This window comes from Macrobrachium rosenbergii, chromosome 6 (assembly GCF_040412425.1).
Source record: "Macrobrachium rosenbergii isolate ZJJX-2024 chromosome 6, ASM4041242v1, whole genome shotgun sequence".
Lineage (NCBI taxonomy): Eukaryota > Metazoa > Arthropoda > Malacostraca > Decapoda > Palaemonidae > Macrobrachium > Macrobrachium rosenbergii.
The window spans coordinates 4,906,924-4,926,259 of NC_089746.1; the positions used below are offsets into that span (position 1 = coordinate 4,906,924).

The window sequence follows — 19,336 nt, forward strand, 5'->3', positions numbered from 1 at the left end:
GTACACTGACAACCAGTTCTGACACTACTTTTCATTTAGTTATTAAACAAAGTTACTCTCCACTACAGCTCCTAAGCACTGACAACGGCGACTTGCACGAGAAACGAGGCCTCAAGGTGTGCCAGTGAGGAATTCCACGTCAAGCTTTGTACCTGCAGGGCTAAGATCTGATAATGAGAGAGAGAGAGAGTTCCCAAAGAGGAATTATGCAATATTGTGTAGGATAGTTTTTAATCATTTGATATGATTTCCCGTGTATATTATTAAAGTAATAAAGTAGTAAGACTATCAGAATATAATATACTGTACATTTAATGAAAGATACTTTTGAGTTACAAGCACACCAAGCACTTAAAAATAAAATAATGTAAAACTTCAGTAAAAAGACACAATAAGATTGAATAACTACTTTAATTAAATGGTAACAACATTAAATCACACTACAAAATAAAACACGAAGTAACCAACAACGTTACAACAACAACAAAAGTGAAAATGACAACCATGTTTATCACTGAGCTTCTTTCTCACAGCCATGGAGGAATTGGAGGTCGATATATTTTTTTTTATCATATCATTTAGGTCGACTAATCATCATGAAGTCGATGTTTGGTTTCCCACTGCTGTTAAAGTGTTGCTTTCTTCATTGATGGAGAATGTCATGCACGACGGTAAGAGGCAGTCTGGGAGATTCTGGGGAAATAATAATTAATAATGTTTAATATCGAGTGCAATAGATCTTGGGAATAACTTACAACTGTAGGGAATTACAACCAAGTGGCTCTGAGCCAGTCAAGATTCGAACCTAGGCCTAGGCCTATCGAATTTACTACACCTTGGGAATAACTCACACCTAAAGGGAATTATAACTAATGAATCCTTAGGGGCCGGACAAGATTCGAACCTAGACCTAGGCTTGTCGGATTCCCTATACGTTGGGAATAACTTTATTATAACCGATATGTGCTGAGCCGGCCAAGATTCAAACCTAGGCATATAGTTTAGAGAAAATAATTCGCTGTTAAGCCTACGTCTAGGGAAAGTGGTCAGAAGAAAATATATATATAAGAAATAACGAAGAGATGAAGCAAATTCCAATAATCTTAATATTACCTCTTCAAGGGACGAATCCGGACACGAATTCAAAGCTTCCACCATAACTGTTCGGAACTCGGGTGATGCTTCGGCCATAATTTGGAGAATGTTTCGGTTGAAGATGCTCCTCATTCTACCTAAGTCTAGGCCGCTCTCGGTGAGCTATAAAACAAACAAATAATATTGTAATGATGACATTAGCTTCCAAGGTTTTCAAATCATCTTGATATTATTTAACTTAGTCACTGGAAAGCGAAGTCATTTCAACGCTAACCAGTACTGGCTCTATAAAAGGTAAAAGGTAGGTTTATTTGTGGTGTGTGTGTGTGTGTGTGTATATATATATATATATATATATATATATATATATATATATATATATATATATATATATATATATATATATATAGAATCCTATATATACATATTTTCATGATGTTGCCTTGTAATACGTATATCCTCCTATAATTTTGACATATGTACTTCTTTTTTCATGTGTTGTGTGTAATGATAGTGATTGTTGAAGTGTCATATTTAGTTTGGCATCAGATCTCAAAAGAACTAATGATTAAATAACTTGATAGCGTAATTTAGAATTAATAATACAATTTTAATAGTAACGTAGTTTAGAACGAATATCTTTCTTGATACAAGCATAGTAGAACACGTGTGTGTGTCCACCAAGGACTTGTTTCATTTCAATTGTCATCAGTTAAGATAAGAGAGAGCGCTTTGTTTTGGGTTAGTGATGACAAGTTTGGAAAACAAATGCAGATTCGTCCCATATGGGCTCAAGACGAGTGATTTCATGTTGTTACATGCACTGTTCGAGTCACGTACGCCACTTTGAGAGAAAAAATACGTGTCTTGATCAGTTACACCATGTTTTGTAAGATTGCATTCAAAACGTTTTGCTGGGATGACGTCATTTTCCTTCTAGAAGCTTCTCCAATGTATCTCGCACCCAAAATGCTTTAATGACTTCACTTCCCTGCTTCTAGAACTTTTGTATCTCGTACCCAAAATGCTTTAATGACATCATGTACTTGTTTCACGTGTTACTGGAATCCTAAAATTTGTTTCATTCTGATTTCTGAGACCAGTTGATTTGGTTTCCTCTCTCTCTCTCGTTCTTAGAAAGAGATTACTTTTAACGTAGTGTTTTGTGGTCACGTATTAGCATTAACTTTTGAGATCTGAATTTAGCAAAGTTATTTCATTTGTAACGGCGCCTGGTAAAAAAAAGTGTGTTTTGTGGTAACGCAGCTGCAGCAAGTGATTTACAGAGGTTTTCAAAAGTTTGTGTAAGGTAACGTGAATTTTACTTATTAATACCATGGTATGATAAGTTAGGAAATTTTGAACAAGTGAAATCATTATTGATAAGTCTTATGTGTATTTTTGTGTGTTTTTCTATTTACAATCTCTTTATATTTTCACATTTTTTATGTTTGTGATGTAACATTTATTTATGTAGCATTTTAAATATTTCTTGGTAATTTAACATTGCATAATTGATTTAATATTTCATTAAGATTTTCTTTTCAAATCTTGAGTAATTCTTGATAGTTTAAATTTTGCTTGATTAATTTAAATTCCTGATAGTTTTTTGTGAATTAGTTTTGTTTCATAATTTAATTCAAGAATTAATTAAGTGTTGTGTTATTTTCAAGTAATAATAATTTTTTTCAGATTGTGAATTCTAATTATAAACTTTGAATTTTAAAAAAAAATTTTGTATTTAACATTTTTAGAAAACAGTGTTTCATTTATTGATCACCAGTGAAGAGGATTGATTGTGTGTGCATAAGGCAAAGTGATAAACATGTTTTGTTCTTAAGTTTTGCTAAAGTGAATTGAGACCAGGGAAACAGAGTTTTTTGATGGAGTGATGCCCTTCTACTCTAGAATATTTCTAGTTTAATTTTTGATACCTCACACATATTCTGATAGACTTAGTTTGATTTTTCAAGTGATAAGTTTTTCTTAAGGGATCACTGTTACCTTTAGAGCACCCAGTCGTAATAATTAATGTTATGAGAGTTCAGGTATCTGGCTGAAGTGAGGTATATTTTTGAAATTTGAGATTAGTTGTATAATCACCAGGTACTTGATACGCATCGCGACAATATAGAATCCTCTATAATATTTTCCATGTAACTGTCCATTTTATCAACCAAAGATCATGGTGTCAATGACCTCTGCTGTCAATGAATATCAGTCACTCCTTGTACCTGAAAATGTTGTTTGTCAATTACCAATTAAATAGCGTGAACTTTTTACGTATGTATATTATATAATCATTCAATATTAGTTATTTCTTGTTTATAAAAGATATTGTAGTTTTGCATTTTCAACAGATTTTTAAAGATAATTGTGCTCAGTCTAAGAGGTTTCTTTAAATATTTTTCGTTTTGGGGAAATTATTGTAATTTACGGCACTGATAACTACGGTACATAAATAACTACTTGTTGCAACAGCCATAGCCAGTATGCCGCATAAAGTTCAAGAAAGTTTCTCTGCATTCTAACACAAGTAGGCTACTGTATCCTGAAGTCATGAAATTATTCCTGTGCTGGCAGTTACTGGTTCTGTAACCAACACAGGCTCTTGATTAAAAGGCAGAAACACATGAACCAGTTGTATTGAGCTGAATTGTTTAAAAAAATCAACTTTTATAGACCTAAATACTGTATATGTTCTGTACACCTAGTGTACACCTAGGCCTATGCACAAGTCGTATTGACCTGAATTGTATTTAAAAATAATCTTTTATAGACCTAGATAATGTGTATGTCTTTGCACATAGGCCTATGCACAAGTATTGACTCGAGTTATCTTTACAAAATTAAGTTTAATAGACCTAAATACTGTATATGTCTGTGAACAGAGGCCCGCACGCTGTGGACATAAGCATACTCACAAGCCCATCCATTGTATAAGTACAATTCTGGTACGGCAAGAACAGAGCGAGGTCTTCTTTGGACATCTCTTCTAAGATGTACCCACCGCTGTCTCTGAAGCTGATGGCTAAAGCTGCCCTGAACTGTTTAAGCTTATTTCCGGTGATGTTGAACTTGTCGGCACACTCTTGGATGAAACCGTGCTCCGTTAAGGAGCTCATCAGAGGCATTAGGACCTTGAAGCATCTCTGTCCTCTGAATCGACACTCGCTGGGAGACAGGTCACTACAGTATTTATCTGCAAGAGAGAGAGAGAGAGAGACTATATTAGTACCATGATGGGTGAATAAGCAGATGACATCTAAAACGCACATATGACAAAAAAATGTTTAGTCACTTTTACTTTTCGTTCTCTATGTCGTCATGAGCTGCCCGCGGAAGATGAGGACGTTTTCACTATCTTTCTCTGGCTTGTCGAGAATATTTGACCTCCAAGGTGGTATGCTAGGCCTGAGTGTAATACAAAAAACACTATGTGGATGTTTGAAAGTACTGAGTCCGACCACAATAGCAAGTACTGTATGTGGATGTTTGATAGTACTAGGTCCTGACCATAATGCCAAGTACTGTATGTGGATGTTTGATAATATTAACCTGACCATATTAGCAATTAATGTATGTGGATGTTTGATACTACTAGACTTGACCACAATGGCAAGTACTGTATATGAGGATGTTTGATACGGTCCAGGAACTTCATACGTCATGTTACGAAAGAAGGAAGATAAATAACAGCTCTTCCCTTTTCTTTCAGTGTTCCTCTTAATAGGTGTTCTGGCTTTGTCTCAAACCATAACATTCTTCTTTCCATCCTCCACCATACAGTGAAACTCATTAGCAACTTTCCTTGAAACAAACATGTAAATATTCATGGGAAGTTTAAACATCCCTTTCCCCGACTTTCACAATTTTCCTCATCCGGTTCGGTCCAGCTCAGCTCTCTATGTACTCAATACCACCGAAATTTCCCTAGGGTCCACATCCTGGACCAGGACTCTCCCCTGTCAGTTTCATAATCTAGGTGAAATGTTGAAAGACTTATTAACCATATGACGTTCACTTTCAAATCAAGGTGCCACAGCGGCGTCATGCCAATTCAAGACAAACGAATTAATAGTGAAATTGCTTGGGTATCTATCTGAGATGTTTCTAGGCTGAAGTTGGAGCTTTAACCAGTATTACGAAAAAAAACCTAAAAAAAAAAAATTGAAAGTGAAAGGACTGGGTGATCTGAACACGAAAACTAGCCTAGCTTATTTCAAAACGAGGGTTTGGGAAGTCTGAAAACGGAAATAATACGTATTTTTATATTTAATGCTGAATTAAAACATACTTACATTTAGGCTTTACGTGTTTACATTAAAACAGATAAACACTTACATGCGTATAATGTCTTCATACTCGTATACATTAGACTGATAGCCAACACACTGACCTAGTTAATCGACTCTTGTGGATCGCAGCCACGACGGAGAGGGACGTAAGGCTAGGAACCTAATCTCTAAAGGACTAGCTGTAGACACCATTTTTAATGGCAAAGGTCAGCCTCAGGACACGACAATCTTTTTACAACTGCACGATTGGTCTATATCAGGGGTTCTTAACCTTTTTTCTCCAATTCCCCACTTTTCAGTGAGCCAACTCTCCATTTCCCACCAAAGCATCGGTCATTGACAAATTCGAGTTTAACCCATGCAGTGTTTAACTTTAATACGTAAATATACGCTTTGCTTTTTTGTGCCATTTACGGCCTTTAATTTTTTGCATATATTAGATTTTTTACAAACAGTTATCACATGGAAATAAAATACACATGAAAAAATTCGTTATGTTTTTCTCAATTTATTTGGCCCATAAAAAACATACAAAAATGCAACACTAGACGCATACAGGTTAATGAGACTTTTGCATTTGTTTCGCCTTGACGAGTGAATTGGCAGCGCAAATCAGATTCAAGGTCAATCAGGCGGTTTCGCGATTTGGTTTTGATCTCAAGCATGCAGGAGTATTTGCGGGGAGCCGCTGTTGACATTTCAAACCCAACAGTGTTGTCACTTTACCCAAACATGACTTACAATACCTCATATATTGGTTGTTTTGTTATTAAAACAGTCTGTAAATGTTTGATTTGTAAAGTAAGTCAACATTAAATTTTGAAGCACTATCGATTATTTGTGGGTGGAAACAAATTCACGAAATGTGACAACAAGACAGTGGTTCTTCTGTCCGACCGGTCATTCCCCACTTGGCAACTCCGCACACGGATGAATTAAGTAAAATTAAAAGTATAAGGTTGATTTTATGATTGAAATCACCCATTACCCCGAAAATCATCTTCATAGTCATCGACAATCATAAAAACAAAAATATTATAATATATACTTATAGCATCCCTTTGAAACAATGCGGTAAAAAGATTGGTATATCTTGCCAATACGTGCAACCATGTTTCCGCTTACTCAAATTAGACGTTTAGGTTGATTTTATGATTGAAATCGCCCATTACATCACAATTTATATCTATAATCACAACAATAACGAAAAAAAGTAAAATCCAGTATACTTACTGTATCCCTTCGATCCAGGAGCAGCCGATGCTATACCAGAAATACCAAGAAGAACAAGAAGAAGATGAGGAACAATAACAACAGTCTTCATGTCGCCGTTGAACGTCAAGGTTGTTCGCTTTCCCTTCCTCCTCCTCGCGTAAATAGTGAGTCCAGTTAGCGGTTCTTAGCGGATGGCTCTCGCGAAATCGCCGAAATACCTCCTCCTACAGTTCCGGGCTGTATATATATACAGGTTTCTCCGGTTAAAGGTAAGCTGGCAACTCGCGAAAACCGGCTTGGTAACTTTTTTTATAGTTGAAACATCGCGCCTTGAGGGAGAACTTGAGAATGTCTTAGCAGGAAATTGTTGTTTTAGATTTGTTCCATTTTTTCCGTAAGTTTTTCTTGTTGTTTTTTATGTATGTTTATCTACACACATAAACAGTAATTTTTCTGTAAGTTATTTTTACGTATACGCCTACTGGGCCAGGCTATGTTTCACTTGAGAAGCTGGTTAGTAATAATATTCTTTTTGTAGAATTTGTCATTAAGTCTGTTCCTTCATATGTGTATATATACGTGTATATATATGTATACATATGTACATACACACACACACACACACACACATATATATATATATATATATATATATATAGTCTTAGTTTTTAGACAACACATTCCATCGTTAATGACAGACCACTTGATATACTTATACTTCTTATTATCCATGAGAAATCTATCTAAATCAGCTGTTCAGGAATTGCCTTCAAATATTGACTAACCACTGAATTTAATTTTCAATTGACGTTCCTCTTTTTTTAACAACTCGTCGTGAGCCACTTTCCACCAGATTTGCTTTTGGAAAGATTTTGGCATATTTTTCGAAAAATGAGGTAATGATCTAATACTTTCTTACGTCAGTAATTAGATTAATTACAGATACCGTAAATTTTGAAAGGGTATCAGGTGTGTACCCTGTATGATTCATGTTCATGTTGGCTTACAGGGGTATAGGGCATAGAGCAGTTAATTAACTCGTTGAAAAGGTAACGACGGTCTCTTGTGAGAACGCTCCGTTCTAAGTGCAGTTATTAGCGATCGGTATTTAAGACTACCGGAACGTTGCCAAAGTTCCTAACCCCCATAAAAGGAGCCTGAAATTCAATTTATTTTCTCGTGCTTGACGAGTAAGACTTACTATTGTTATTCTGTGTATTGATATTCGACTTGCCCCATATTAATTTCATCAAATGGGTCGTGTCTTTCCAGCACACATTTCTTTCTCTCTCTCTCTCTCTCTCTCTCTCTCTCTCTCTCTCTCTCTCTCTCTCTCTCTCTCTCTCACATATATATATATATATATATATATATATATATATATATATATATATATAGAGAGAGAGAGAGAGAGAGAGAGAGAGAGAGAGAGAGAGAGAGAGAGAGAGAGAGAGAGAGATCGTTTACATTTGGTGATTTACCTTAGTTCCAGGAGAAAACCTGTCAGTTTCTGCCGTATCATTTGAGCCCAAGTTTTTTTTTTTTTCTGTTTCCTTCTTCAAAAGCGACTGGGAAATTCTTGGAACGAATTTCCCAAGCTCAGGTTATACGAAAAGTAGCATGAGATTTTCGAAAGCAGCATGAGATGTTTAAAAACAGCGTGAGATGTTCAAAAGTAGCGTGAGTTGTTATTTGGCCGGGTGATGCATGGTTGAACAGCAATTGCTGACCTGAAGAAGCCTCAGGCTTAACGGTCACTGAGGAAAAAAGATCGTCGGATCATACCAGTGGTTTGCAAGACGTTTGTTTTTTAGGCTTATTTAACATTTTACGTCAATGATGGTTGTTTATAGGTCTGTTTTAACATATCACATCAGTGACGACTGTTTAAAGCATATTTTAGCATTTTACATCAGTGACGGTTATTATAGGCCTGTGTCAACATTTCACATCAATGACTGTTGTTCCTAGGCCTACAGTATTAGTAATGGTTATAGACCTATTTCAACATTTTACGTTAATGACGGTTGTTATGGGCCTGTTCCGACATTACATCAGTGACGGTTTCCATGGGCATATTTCAACATTTAGTGTTACAGACGTCTATAGGTCTACAACGTTTAACATTAATGACGGTTAACGTGCCTGTTTCAACATTTTACATCAGTGGCGGTTGTTATGGGCCTGTTCCGACATTACATCAGTGACGGTTTCCATGGGCATATTTCAACATTTAGTGTTACAGACGTCTATAGGTCTACAACGTTTAACATTAATGACGGTTAACGTGCCTGTTTCAACATTTTACATCAGTGGCGGTTGTTTTTAGGCCTATTGCAACATTTCACATTTCGTACAATGTATATGAAAGGCTGTTTTAATTTAGCTTGTAGATTCTCGGAAATCAATGATGATATCTCAGTTTGCGGGTTGTTTGTTTATAGGCCTGTTATTGAAATTAACATTATATTAACCCACTGGATTTGAGCGTCCAGTAAAACAAATAATGAAGCGCACATGCGCGCAAGAGTCCATACAGTACACATTGAGAGTTATATGACCCGGTGATTCCCAGAGAACCGGTTTATTTGTCCGATTTCTCTCCCGCCCTCCGAGTAACGATCACCTTGCAAGTGCACCTTTATCTATTTTTTATGGTTTGCAGCCAAGTTGTCCAAGTTGTATGCCATTCCTTGCGATGACTGCAGCAGTAACTGTTACTGGGAGACAGGTTTATTTAGTATACCTGGTGTTGCAAGTATCAGGGTCAGTGTAGCCGAGGGAACCAGGTTTGGAAATGAGAAGGGTATGAAGGATTTGTAGATTAGAGGTAATTATATATATATATATATATATATATATATATATATATATATATATATATATATATATATATATATATATATAAAATTTTATCACATACACAATTGTTCTGTGCATTAGTAGAATTACTAAAAGGACCTCATTCAAACTGGATGGTATCTAATGGAGTATTTATTCAGAAAAAAAGTTACAAGCTTTCTTGGACAAACAGTCCACATTATCAGCTGGACTACGCGTCTGCTCACTATACGGATACTTGATAATGTGGACTGTTTGTCCAAGAAAGCTTGTAACTTTTTCTGAATAAATACTCCATTAGATACCATCCATATATATATATATATATATATATATATATATATATATATATATATATATATATATATATGACCCTGGTACTTGTAACACCAGGTGTACAGTTATCAATAAATCTCTCAGCAACAGTTACTGTTGGTCATTGCAAGGGATAGCATACACAATTATACCGTTTTGTAATATTTTTATTCCCTTGGCATCACTGACCCTAGTACTTGAAACGCCAATAATAGATACATCTGCAGTCATTGCAAAAGATAGTGTACCAATTATATAATTTTCTTTTGCAATATATATTTTGACTCTAGACTAACTTGTACTTAGATTTCCCCTCCGTTGTTATATCTCGTAGGAAATCTATCGGAGTTTTTTTTTATATTGCTGTTAACGAATTTTTTTAATGTTTTGGTAACTGTTAATTAGAAACGTCCTTGTTGTTTGTCTAGGGATTATAAAACACATATATAATGGAGCATTATATTTATATATGTAATATATATATATATATATATATATATATATATATATATATATATATATATATATATATATATATATATATAAATTTCATGTGCTCCATGGTTTCTGCATACAGGGAGTAGGTCATGTGAGCCATCCATTAAAATACCCGTTGGTCAAACGAGTGTAATTAGTTCGAAGATGACGCTAAATAGTCTTTGGCAGGAATGACACCATCAAGGTCTAGTTACAGTAGTTGCAATTTTGGCTTTGTTCTAGGCATAGTTATTGCAACTTTGGCTTTGGTCTAGCCTTATTAGTTGCAACTTTGGCTTTGGTCTATCCGTAGTAGTAGTTGCAAATTTGGCGTCGGCCTAGCCATAGAACGTAGTTGCAACTTTGGCCTTGGTTTAGCCATAGTAGTTGCAGCTTTGGTCTAGCCATAGTAGTTGCAGCTTTGGCTTTGGTCTAGCCATAGTAGTTGCAGCTTTGGCTTTGGTCTAGCCATAGTAGTTGCAGCTTTGGCTTTGGTCTAGCCATAGTAGTTGCAGCTTTGGCTTTGGTCTAGCCATAGTAGTTGCAGCTTTGGCTTTGGTCTAGCCATAGTAGTTGCAGCTTGGCTTTGGTCTAGCCATAGTAGTTGCAGCTTTGGCTTTGGTCTAGCCATAGTAGTTGCAGCTTTGGCTTTGGTCTAGCCATAGTAGTTGCAGCTTTGGTCAAGCCATAGTAGTTGCAGCTTTGGCTTTGGTTTAGCTATAGTTATTGCAACTTTGGCTTTGGTTTAGCCTTATCAGTTGCAACTTTGGCTTTGGTCTAGCCATAATAGTTGCAAATTTGGCTTTGGTCTAGCCACAGTAGTTGCAACTTTGGATACAGTAGCACCTCCATTTATTGGACATCAACTTAGCAGACTTCTGATTATTTTTTCCCATTCAACCATTTTGGATGCGATACCTTTTTACATATAATTCGCATTGAATGTTAAGTGTAAAGTACAGATGGTTGGTTTAGGCTAGGAACTATATGTAGAATTGCTGTTAGCTTTCAAGATACATAGGAAATATTCAATGCAGGCTGTAACAGACTTTCTTACTTATCAGGAAGCCCAGACTCCCAGGTGTCTGTTAAGGTACTATTTGTGTAACTTTTTTTAACAAGTTGTACAGACTGCAGCCTTATCATTATTACAGATAGCACTTCACAGATGCTGTGAATTCCTTATCAGATATTGTACATAAAATGTGCCCTGATCAACCATCAAAACTGTTTAATTTAGCAAAATCTGTCTTCTATCAAAGACGGATTTCTATAGAGATAACAGACACATTACCTTCAATATATGAATTTTCCTTTTAATTCCTATCCTCTGAATTTGGCAGACACCATTGAATGTCTATTTACTCACAGTACATCCATTTTCAGGCTCCGTAGGAGGATAGTACTGTCAGTGCACTGGAGGGATTACTTAGGTCCATCACGGCATCCGTTCTGCCCCTAGCTGCAACCCCTTTCATTCCATGCACTGATTCTCCGTTCACATTCTCTTTCTTTCCACGCACTCCTAACAATTGTTTCACAGTGCAGTTGTGAGGTTTTCCTCGTGTTACACCTTTAAAGCCAAAAATGTATCCCTACAATCAGCACTGAATGACCGCATAGGTCCCCGTGCTCGACCTAGGTTTTATATTCCATTAGCAACAATTTGACCCTTTTTTTTTTTTAATGTTCTATCTTGGACTGTTTTTTTTTTCAGTGTTATCTTATATAGGCCTATAGAGCATCGTTGTGTTGTGTGTATTGATATGGGTTTTGCATTTTGTTCATTAGCTAGTATAATCTCTAATCCACTCTGTTAATTACAGATGTTATACTACTTTGACAAAAAAATCCCAAGAATCAATTAATTAATTACACTGCTCTGTAGGTATATCAGTGATTGTTAAGGAACCACAGCCACTAAATATATAGCTTTAAAAAATAGTTTTGGTACTTATTAGTTAATTTGCTTAGTGTCCATTCATTGGATGACTTGAATTTCAGTAATGGAGTTTTACAGTTGAGTTAGATTGCTTACTCCCATGGATTATGGGGTTTGATGTCCCTTGCTACTAGAAAGGACTATTGAAAATTCAGTATGTATTGCCTTCAAATAAGAGTTTTCTCAATATTTATAATTCAAGTTACAATATACTATTTCATTACAAGTAACCTTTTCATAAATGTAAATTGTAGTCCCACGCTGTCTGCAATGCGATGAAGCTAAAAGCAAGCTACCAGTTAAAGGAAGTGTCTTCTTTGTATGTTGCTTGTAGACTTCAAGAGGCATACAGGTTCTGAGCCCATTTGCATTGCACAGTATCATACAGTTGCTGAAGGTATTCTATAATGTTGGTCAAGTTTGGGTGTGGAAGATCCACTTTTAACTTATATGAGGGTTCTTAGAGTGTTTGGTTTTTCCTTAACCGGCACTTGCTAGTGAAGTTAGGTACTATACTACTAACTCTCTGATTAGGTGGTTGCTGCCACCAGTGTGCCTCACGCAGTACATACACTATAGGCATTACTTAAGGTTCTTTGCAATGTCCCTTCGGCCCCTAGCTCCAACTGCTTTCTTTCCTCTTACTGTATCTCCGTTCATATTCCCCTTCCATCTTACTTTCCACCTTCTCCTAACAATTGTTTCAACATTATTTTTAGTGCTAATTGACCTCTTAGGTCCCAGCGCTTGGCCTTTGGCTTAAATTTTATATTTATCAATTCCAATACTTACACTACTAAGTGAGGATCTTTCAAGTTTGTCATGCACATCTGTAGACAAGAGTTAGGAAAAAACTGCTTTGCTGATTAATTACATCTAGATAGTTTCTAAAAGGAACAATAAGTTTGAGCATTTGCCATTCCAATCTTATGTTAAAAGCTTGGTGTGATACCGTAGCTTAACCCAAATTACCAATAACCCTAATTTTGTTAAGATTTACGCCCAGTCTGGGCTTCTTTCAGGGCAATTTCAAGAAATGCTTTCTAGTCTTACACCTGCCTTCATGCACTCAGGGGGTAAAAACAATTAAAAAGCTACAAAGGACTGCTAAGTTAAAATAGTCCGTTTGACCTGTATTTTAGATATTTGAATGTATGCATGATAGTCTTGGCCATATAACGCAGCCCCTTGAAACTCTTAGTGGAGAAAGCTTGACAAATTAACGCAAAGTCATCTACAATAAATTTTGACTGGAATATAGGGATACAATAAAAACATGACCAATTTGACAAGATGAAATATGTAGAATCAGATATTTTTACTATAATAAAGTTAAGACTTCCTGATAACCCTGCACTCATCTATGTTCTGCCCCCCCCCAAAAAAAACACACACACATGAAGTATCTTGGGTCAAGGAAGAATCTGACTTTGGGCCAGAATCCTTTCCTAAAAGTTTTAAACTTTTCATAACCAAACTTGTAGTAGAGGAAGCACAAAAACCTTAGGTCACAGAAAAGGAAATACAGCACAAGAAGTGTACTTAAAAAAAAATAATAATAATTATGGTTTTGAGAACGACAAAGAAGCATGTAACGTGAAAACAAAAGATAAGGGGATAATTAAACCTTTTGACAACTTTTCATTATTTCATGTTTAATAGCATGTGGCCCAGGTGATTATGTAGCATCTAGAATGACCCAAGGCCTTGACATAAAGCAATAACAATGATTGTTGTCACCATGTATTAAATAGCCTGCACATTTTCAAACTGGATGACCTACAATACCATGTGTACTCATGGTACAGTTTTATCCTCTATGTGATCCACAAAAAGCTGCATCCTTCAAAGCTCATGTTTGACAGTTGCTTAGAAAACTTTTCAACATGAAATAACTCTTGAAAAGTTGCATTCAACTTCAATTATAAACAAAAAATCCTGGCCATTGCAATTTTATTGACCAGTTGGATGATGTTTTTTACAGAATATGCTTTCATGACAGTAACAGTCTAGTAAAATACATTCCAGTCCAGTCAATTTGCACAGTCTGAATGAATTAAGGGCACTGATGGATCAATGCATAACTGGGCCTTTCCATGAAGACCTGTCAAGAGGGAAAAAGAGAGACATGCGTTTCTCTGCAATAAATACCAAGCCATAATAGAGGACAGATACCTCGAAGTTGAACTCTGCACAGCAAGTGGTTGCTCATTCACCTTTTTATCCTGTACCAACTGGAAATGCTTTTCATCTCATTTTCTTGTTATGATACAAATACTCAAGTCCCTTCGTGCATGAAAATGAAAAGTTGAGAGTGTAAAGGGAGAGTTACATTATTGTATTGGAAAGAAAAGTTAAATGATAAAGGGGCCAAAAACAGAAATACTACAAGACTTATCAAACATTTTTTAGTCATCTCTTGACGTTGAGCTTGGAAATAGGAACATATCTATATTGTTCATGATTAACGGTATTGTCAGTTAGGTCATACGTTTATGCATTACAAAGTGCTCATCAAATTGCTAACGGCTGCATAGTTGTAAAAAAAAAAAATGTATAACTGGTAAAGATAATCCACTGAAATGGTAAACCAGTAAAAATGACAAAAACAATCATTAGGCACAGGAAGACCCAGAGTAATTAACAACCACTGCCATGCATTACTTGTTAAATGTGGCCATGAACTTGTGGCAAACAGTCATATCACACTGGAAGATTTCACAACTGCTCTCTAGTTAATTGTGATGTAGTTATTATTGTTATTACTGGATACTTGATAACTTAACCTTCACAGTCAATTTGAAAAGAAAGAATAAAAGATATAACCATTTGATAATGAAGTAAATATATGGCAACAAAAATAAAGCTCAGTCACACCATAATATTGTACATAAAAAATTTGATTTGGCATCAACATATTTACAATTATACAACAACATAGTTTTTTTTTTACTCTTCACAAAATAAACAAATATACTGATTATGATAGTATCTACAAAGTGATAGGAGTTCCGATATATTCATGCAATCTTTAGCATATGGGAGCTTTTATCAGTGGGCTACAACTGAGGGGGTCAGATCAATTACCATCAGTTTCATTAAGTGTGTGCAGTCATTTCCATGCACAGTAAAGCAAAAAACATCATACGATACAAAACTGAAAATACAATTTTGCACCATCGCCAAGCACACCAGAATATCACTGGCTACAGAATATTCGTAATCTACTGACCCTATAAAACTGACTTTCTGCCTATCAATTATTATGTCTTACATTTCAAATCTGAAACCTTGCAGAAATCAAGTTTTACACCAACACTGGAAATTTGATTGTGATTATATCTGAATAACTTAAGTCACATTTAATCAGCATTTTACAACTGTTCTACATTTTGACCTTTCACCCATAAAAATAATTATTTCGCAAAGGAACCTCTGAAGTATGATTTATAGGATACAATGTCGACAATCCTATGGATTCTTAGTGGCATCCCATTACAGTGTTTAACTCAGGTTGCTTCATTCTCTTCCCTCTACTTATCATTTTCCCTTTGTTTCTTACTACTGGCCTGTCCATTTCAACTTCTAATTTTCTCATATCATCTGTGAACAAGACCCTCTGAGTGACATCTGGAGTCTAAAAAACACAAATGGTTTTGTCGAGCACAATTACAATAATATTAGAATGCAAAACTAAATAGGGGTATAAAAATGTTAAAAGTTATACAGTAAGCTAAGAAATTTTTAGAATGTGTTTTTGAGATGATTATAAGACTGGGCATGAGATGAACCAATAAATTTCCGATCTACATATCCGTTTTTTGGTAGAATTGAATATGCATTTTTTCAATTTCTTTTTTTTATTTATCTGTATAAGCAATGATTTTATCATTGATTTCTTGTTTCAGCAATGGATCAAGTCAGTCTCACCATCCAGGATGTATGGTGAAAGAGACAGCTGTCTGTCTCACCATCCAGGATGTATGGTGAGAACCAGTTTCAAGTCTCTCTTCCTCTCACCATACAGGATGTATGGTGAGAGAGAGACACTCGATATTAAGCTGAAACAGGAAGTCAACGATAAAATCACTATCAAGGCAGATGAATATAAAACTGTGAAAAAATGCATATATGACACTTAGCCAAAAACTGGATATAAAAAAATTTTTCATATGGTCTGAAAACAAGAGAAAATTCCTGTTCCATCAAGATAGTTCAAAATACAGATGTATCTTTACAAAATTTGGAATATACCAGGGAAAAGACCTATTACCTACAGCATGGTCTCTGATACAATACATGTGGCTCATTGGAAAAACTTCCCGTCAGACATAAGGCACTTCTGCAAACCCTACAACAATTTTGAAAAGTGTTTTGATCTCATAAAATTACAAGTGTTATGAATAAAACATACTCAAACCACTTGGTAAACTACATACATGTATATGTAACTGTTTACCAGCTGGATATCATTTTCCTAAGAAGAATGCTGATATGGTAACCAAACCAAATTTCATAGTGTCCTTAAAACGAATTAACCTAACACCTAAGTCTCACAGCCATCAAGGTTAGAAAAATCGAGCCTGTAATTACCTGCCAAAAGGACTGTTGTATATGCGGCAGTAATGCTACCTATAATTCAGATTCATAAAATAATTATTGCAATACAATAACAAATCTTGTTTCTCTGCCAAAAATCTCCTACTTTCCCACCATAAAATAAATTCCACACCCTACCATAGAGTAATTCCTCGCACAGTATCCTCATTAAATAAACCACAATCATATTCACTGGATATAAAATTCCTTAGGAACTTTTAAAACAATAATTTGCAATTTAAATCAATTAAATGAGAACACGGCAAACCAATATTGATTACCTGCATGGTAAAGACTTTACTAGGTAAAAACAGTGGTCCTCAACAAATTTACTTGGACCAGTGATATAACAGATTAAGGTAAAATAGGTCAGTCCTATTAAAAGCTTCTTTTGAAGCTCAATAGTTACAATAATGAATATTTTACTTTGAAAGCCACTTTTATCTATGGCCTGAATGGCTGGGCAATAATTTCAATGGTATCCAGAAATATTCTTCAGTCTAGTAGTTCTTCATTCACTTGCTCCTCTTAAAGGAAATTCAGAATACAGCATAACTGGCATTCCTAACATTACCTTCAATGTCACCTTGTAAAAGGGGAAAACCACAATTCAAGTCCCATATGCTAAATTACGTATCAAGATGAGAAACTCCCTTGGTGAAAGAAGTGGGTAAAATGGAGCTTAGGAATGATGGCAGAAGATGGAGAGAGATAAGTGTAATATATTCATGCATTTTTACATAATTGCTTCGATGTTGCATATATGCAAACCTGCTCTTGCAAAAGTATATGTATAACTATGAGCTCAGGACTAAGAATAAGGGAAGGGGCTTGCATGTTCATGCATATGTTGCAACAAAAAATTAAATAGAAATAGAATTATAAATGCAGGGACAGTGCAGGCATCATAAAAATAAATCAAACCTTATGTCTACTTCTTGAGACGTCTTTTGAGAATCAAACTACTACAACTAAGACATTTCAACGGACTCAAGAAAACGAAGAAGATATATAACACAGGTACATAATAACTCTAGAACACTTAAAAAAAATTAATTTATCTTGAAGCCTCAATCAAAACTTGTGAATGACTACCTACAACGTTCCTTCCTTACCTTCCAGACTTTAAACAGACTCTTTGACGAGCGTCTATCACAAGGGGGAGGGGGATGCTTCCAATGAACGTTCTCTACAGCTTCTGTTATTTCTTTAGCATACCAATGAGTCATTCATAGTTGTTAAGGAGTGGCACACACACGCACACACAATGTAAAGAATAGTACTGAAAACGTCTTGCAATTCATTATGATAAGCAAAAATACCTATGGAGATAAAATGGTTACTTTTCTCTTCTAAATGATTACAGCAACAGACAACTAATCCAAGTAATAGTAGCAGCAAACACAAATTAAGGCAAAAATAATTTATTTTCACTGAAGTATAATACAAACTACCAAGCCCTCATCGTTATAGTATTTATATTACATATACTGTAGTGCTTAAACTTCAGTTTCTAAAATCATGCTTCTGTGAATCAAAGGCTGAAGAAGCCATCAATCATTCCAAATGGCCATTATTCCATTGAGTATACTTTCAGCACAGTAAATATAGTGTCTTCATTTTCAAGCTATCACAATGTATATAATATATATATATGTATAAGAAAAAAAATTGTAGCCCTGAGCAAACAAAACATCCCTTCGATCAAGTTTCCTTAACAACAGAAATTGAAACCTCCCAAAAAGTAAGCACAATCAAATACACAATGTGGTAATAAACCCATTCACGTCCTACCAATCCTACACTGGGTTGTAAAAAAATTATAACTGATCCTACAAGGAACAATATCTGCTATCACAAAAGCTCAACACTGTATCAGGGAGAGCTCACTCTTGCATTAAAAAGGAGGAAGGAGAGAGAGAGAGAGAGAGAGAGAGAGAGAGAGAGAGAGAGAGAGAGAGAGACACCTGTAAGACTGAGAAAAACTTCGACTTATAAACAGACAAGAGACAATCCATAACCATTCGTTTGACTGAAGATTTAGTGCAATGGGCTGTCTCTAGGTTCTATGACAACAAACAGATGTAAAAATCATCTGCCATCGAGTGTGCACAGTTGTGCACACCTAAGCTGGTTATCATTCTAACAATGGTAACTCCTCTGCTTCAAGCAACGTATGGATTTCACTGTTGTCAGCCCTCATGAAGATCGTTACGCCAGACTGGTATGCAGCTGGGATTGCCACGTGAGAAGTTAGGTGGCGTCGGCCCTGCATAACGGGAGGGGCTGCCTGCTCTTTCAAAACGCCAAGTACTTGACCTGAAATACACACAAATAAAAATACAATTCAGTTGTTAACAGAATAGCATAGAATAATGAATTTAGGCCAAAGGCCAAGAGCTGGGACCTATGAGGTCATTCAGCGCTGAAAGGGAAACTGATAGTCAGTAAGAGGGTCTGACAGGTGTAACAAGAAGAAAACCTCGCAGTTGCACTAGGAAACAATTTTTATAGAGGGTGGAAAGTAAGATGGAAGAAAGAGAATATGAATGGA

At 35.7% G+C, this 19,336-nt stretch overlaps 3 protein-coding genes across 6 annotated transcripts in view; 1 reads left to right on the forward strand and 2 right to left on the reverse strand.

Annotated features, from left to right (window-relative positions):
• Nucleotides 1-392: 392 nt before the first annotated feature.
• On the reverse strand, nt 393-6,759 carry LOC136839126 (uncharacterized). The gene is made up of 4 exons (XM_067104792.1): nt 6,627-6,759; nt 4,020-4,297; nt 1,114-1,257; nt 393-693 (listed from the first exon to the last, which is right to left on the reverse strand). Exons 1-4 carry the CDS (start codon nt 6,715-6,717, stop codon nt 595-597), a joined length of 612 nt encoding a protein of 203 aa, XP_066960893.1. The 5' UTR covers nt 6,718-6,759; the 3' UTR covers nt 393-594.
• MED31 (mediator complex subunit 31) overlaps nt 6,740-19,336 on the forward strand; it is a 127,251-nt gene continuing 114,654 nt past the window's right edge. The window contains exon 1 of the mRNA XM_067104794.1: nt 6,740-6,877. The gene's annotated coding sequence lies outside the window, so the exon portion shown is untranslated. The remainder of the gene's footprint in view (nt 6,878-19,336) is intronic.
• Nucleotides 13,819-19,336, reverse strand: part of LOC136839123 (uncharacterized) — a 55,865-nt gene continuing 50,347 nt past the window's right edge. For all 4 annotated transcript variants that reach the window (XM_067104787.1, XM_067104785.1, XM_067104784.1 and 1 more), the window contains exon 8: nt 13,819-19,101. In XM_067104787.1, coding sequence (XP_066960888.1) covers nt 18,920-19,101 — 182 coding nt within the window. In that variant the 3' untranslated portion in view covers nt 13,819-18,919. The remainder of the gene's footprint in view (nt 19,102-19,336) is intronic.

What these genes read in the sequence shown, in the direction of transcription:
- LOC136839126 (XM_067104792.1), bottom strand. Translation starts at nt 6,717, where the DNA reads ATGAAGACTGTTGTTATTGTTCCTCATCTTCTTCTTGTTCTTCTTGGT. An exon ending in CTTATACAATGGATGGGCTT is followed by an intron (nt 1,258 to 4,019) that starts GTGAGTATGCTT and finishes TTTGTTTTATAG; the next exon opens with CTCACCGAGAGCGGCCTAGA. An exon ending in CGGATTCGTCCCTTGAAGAG is followed by an intron (nt 694 to 1,113) that starts GTAATATTAAGA and finishes TTATTTCCCCAG; the next exon opens with AATCTCCCAGACTGCCTCTT.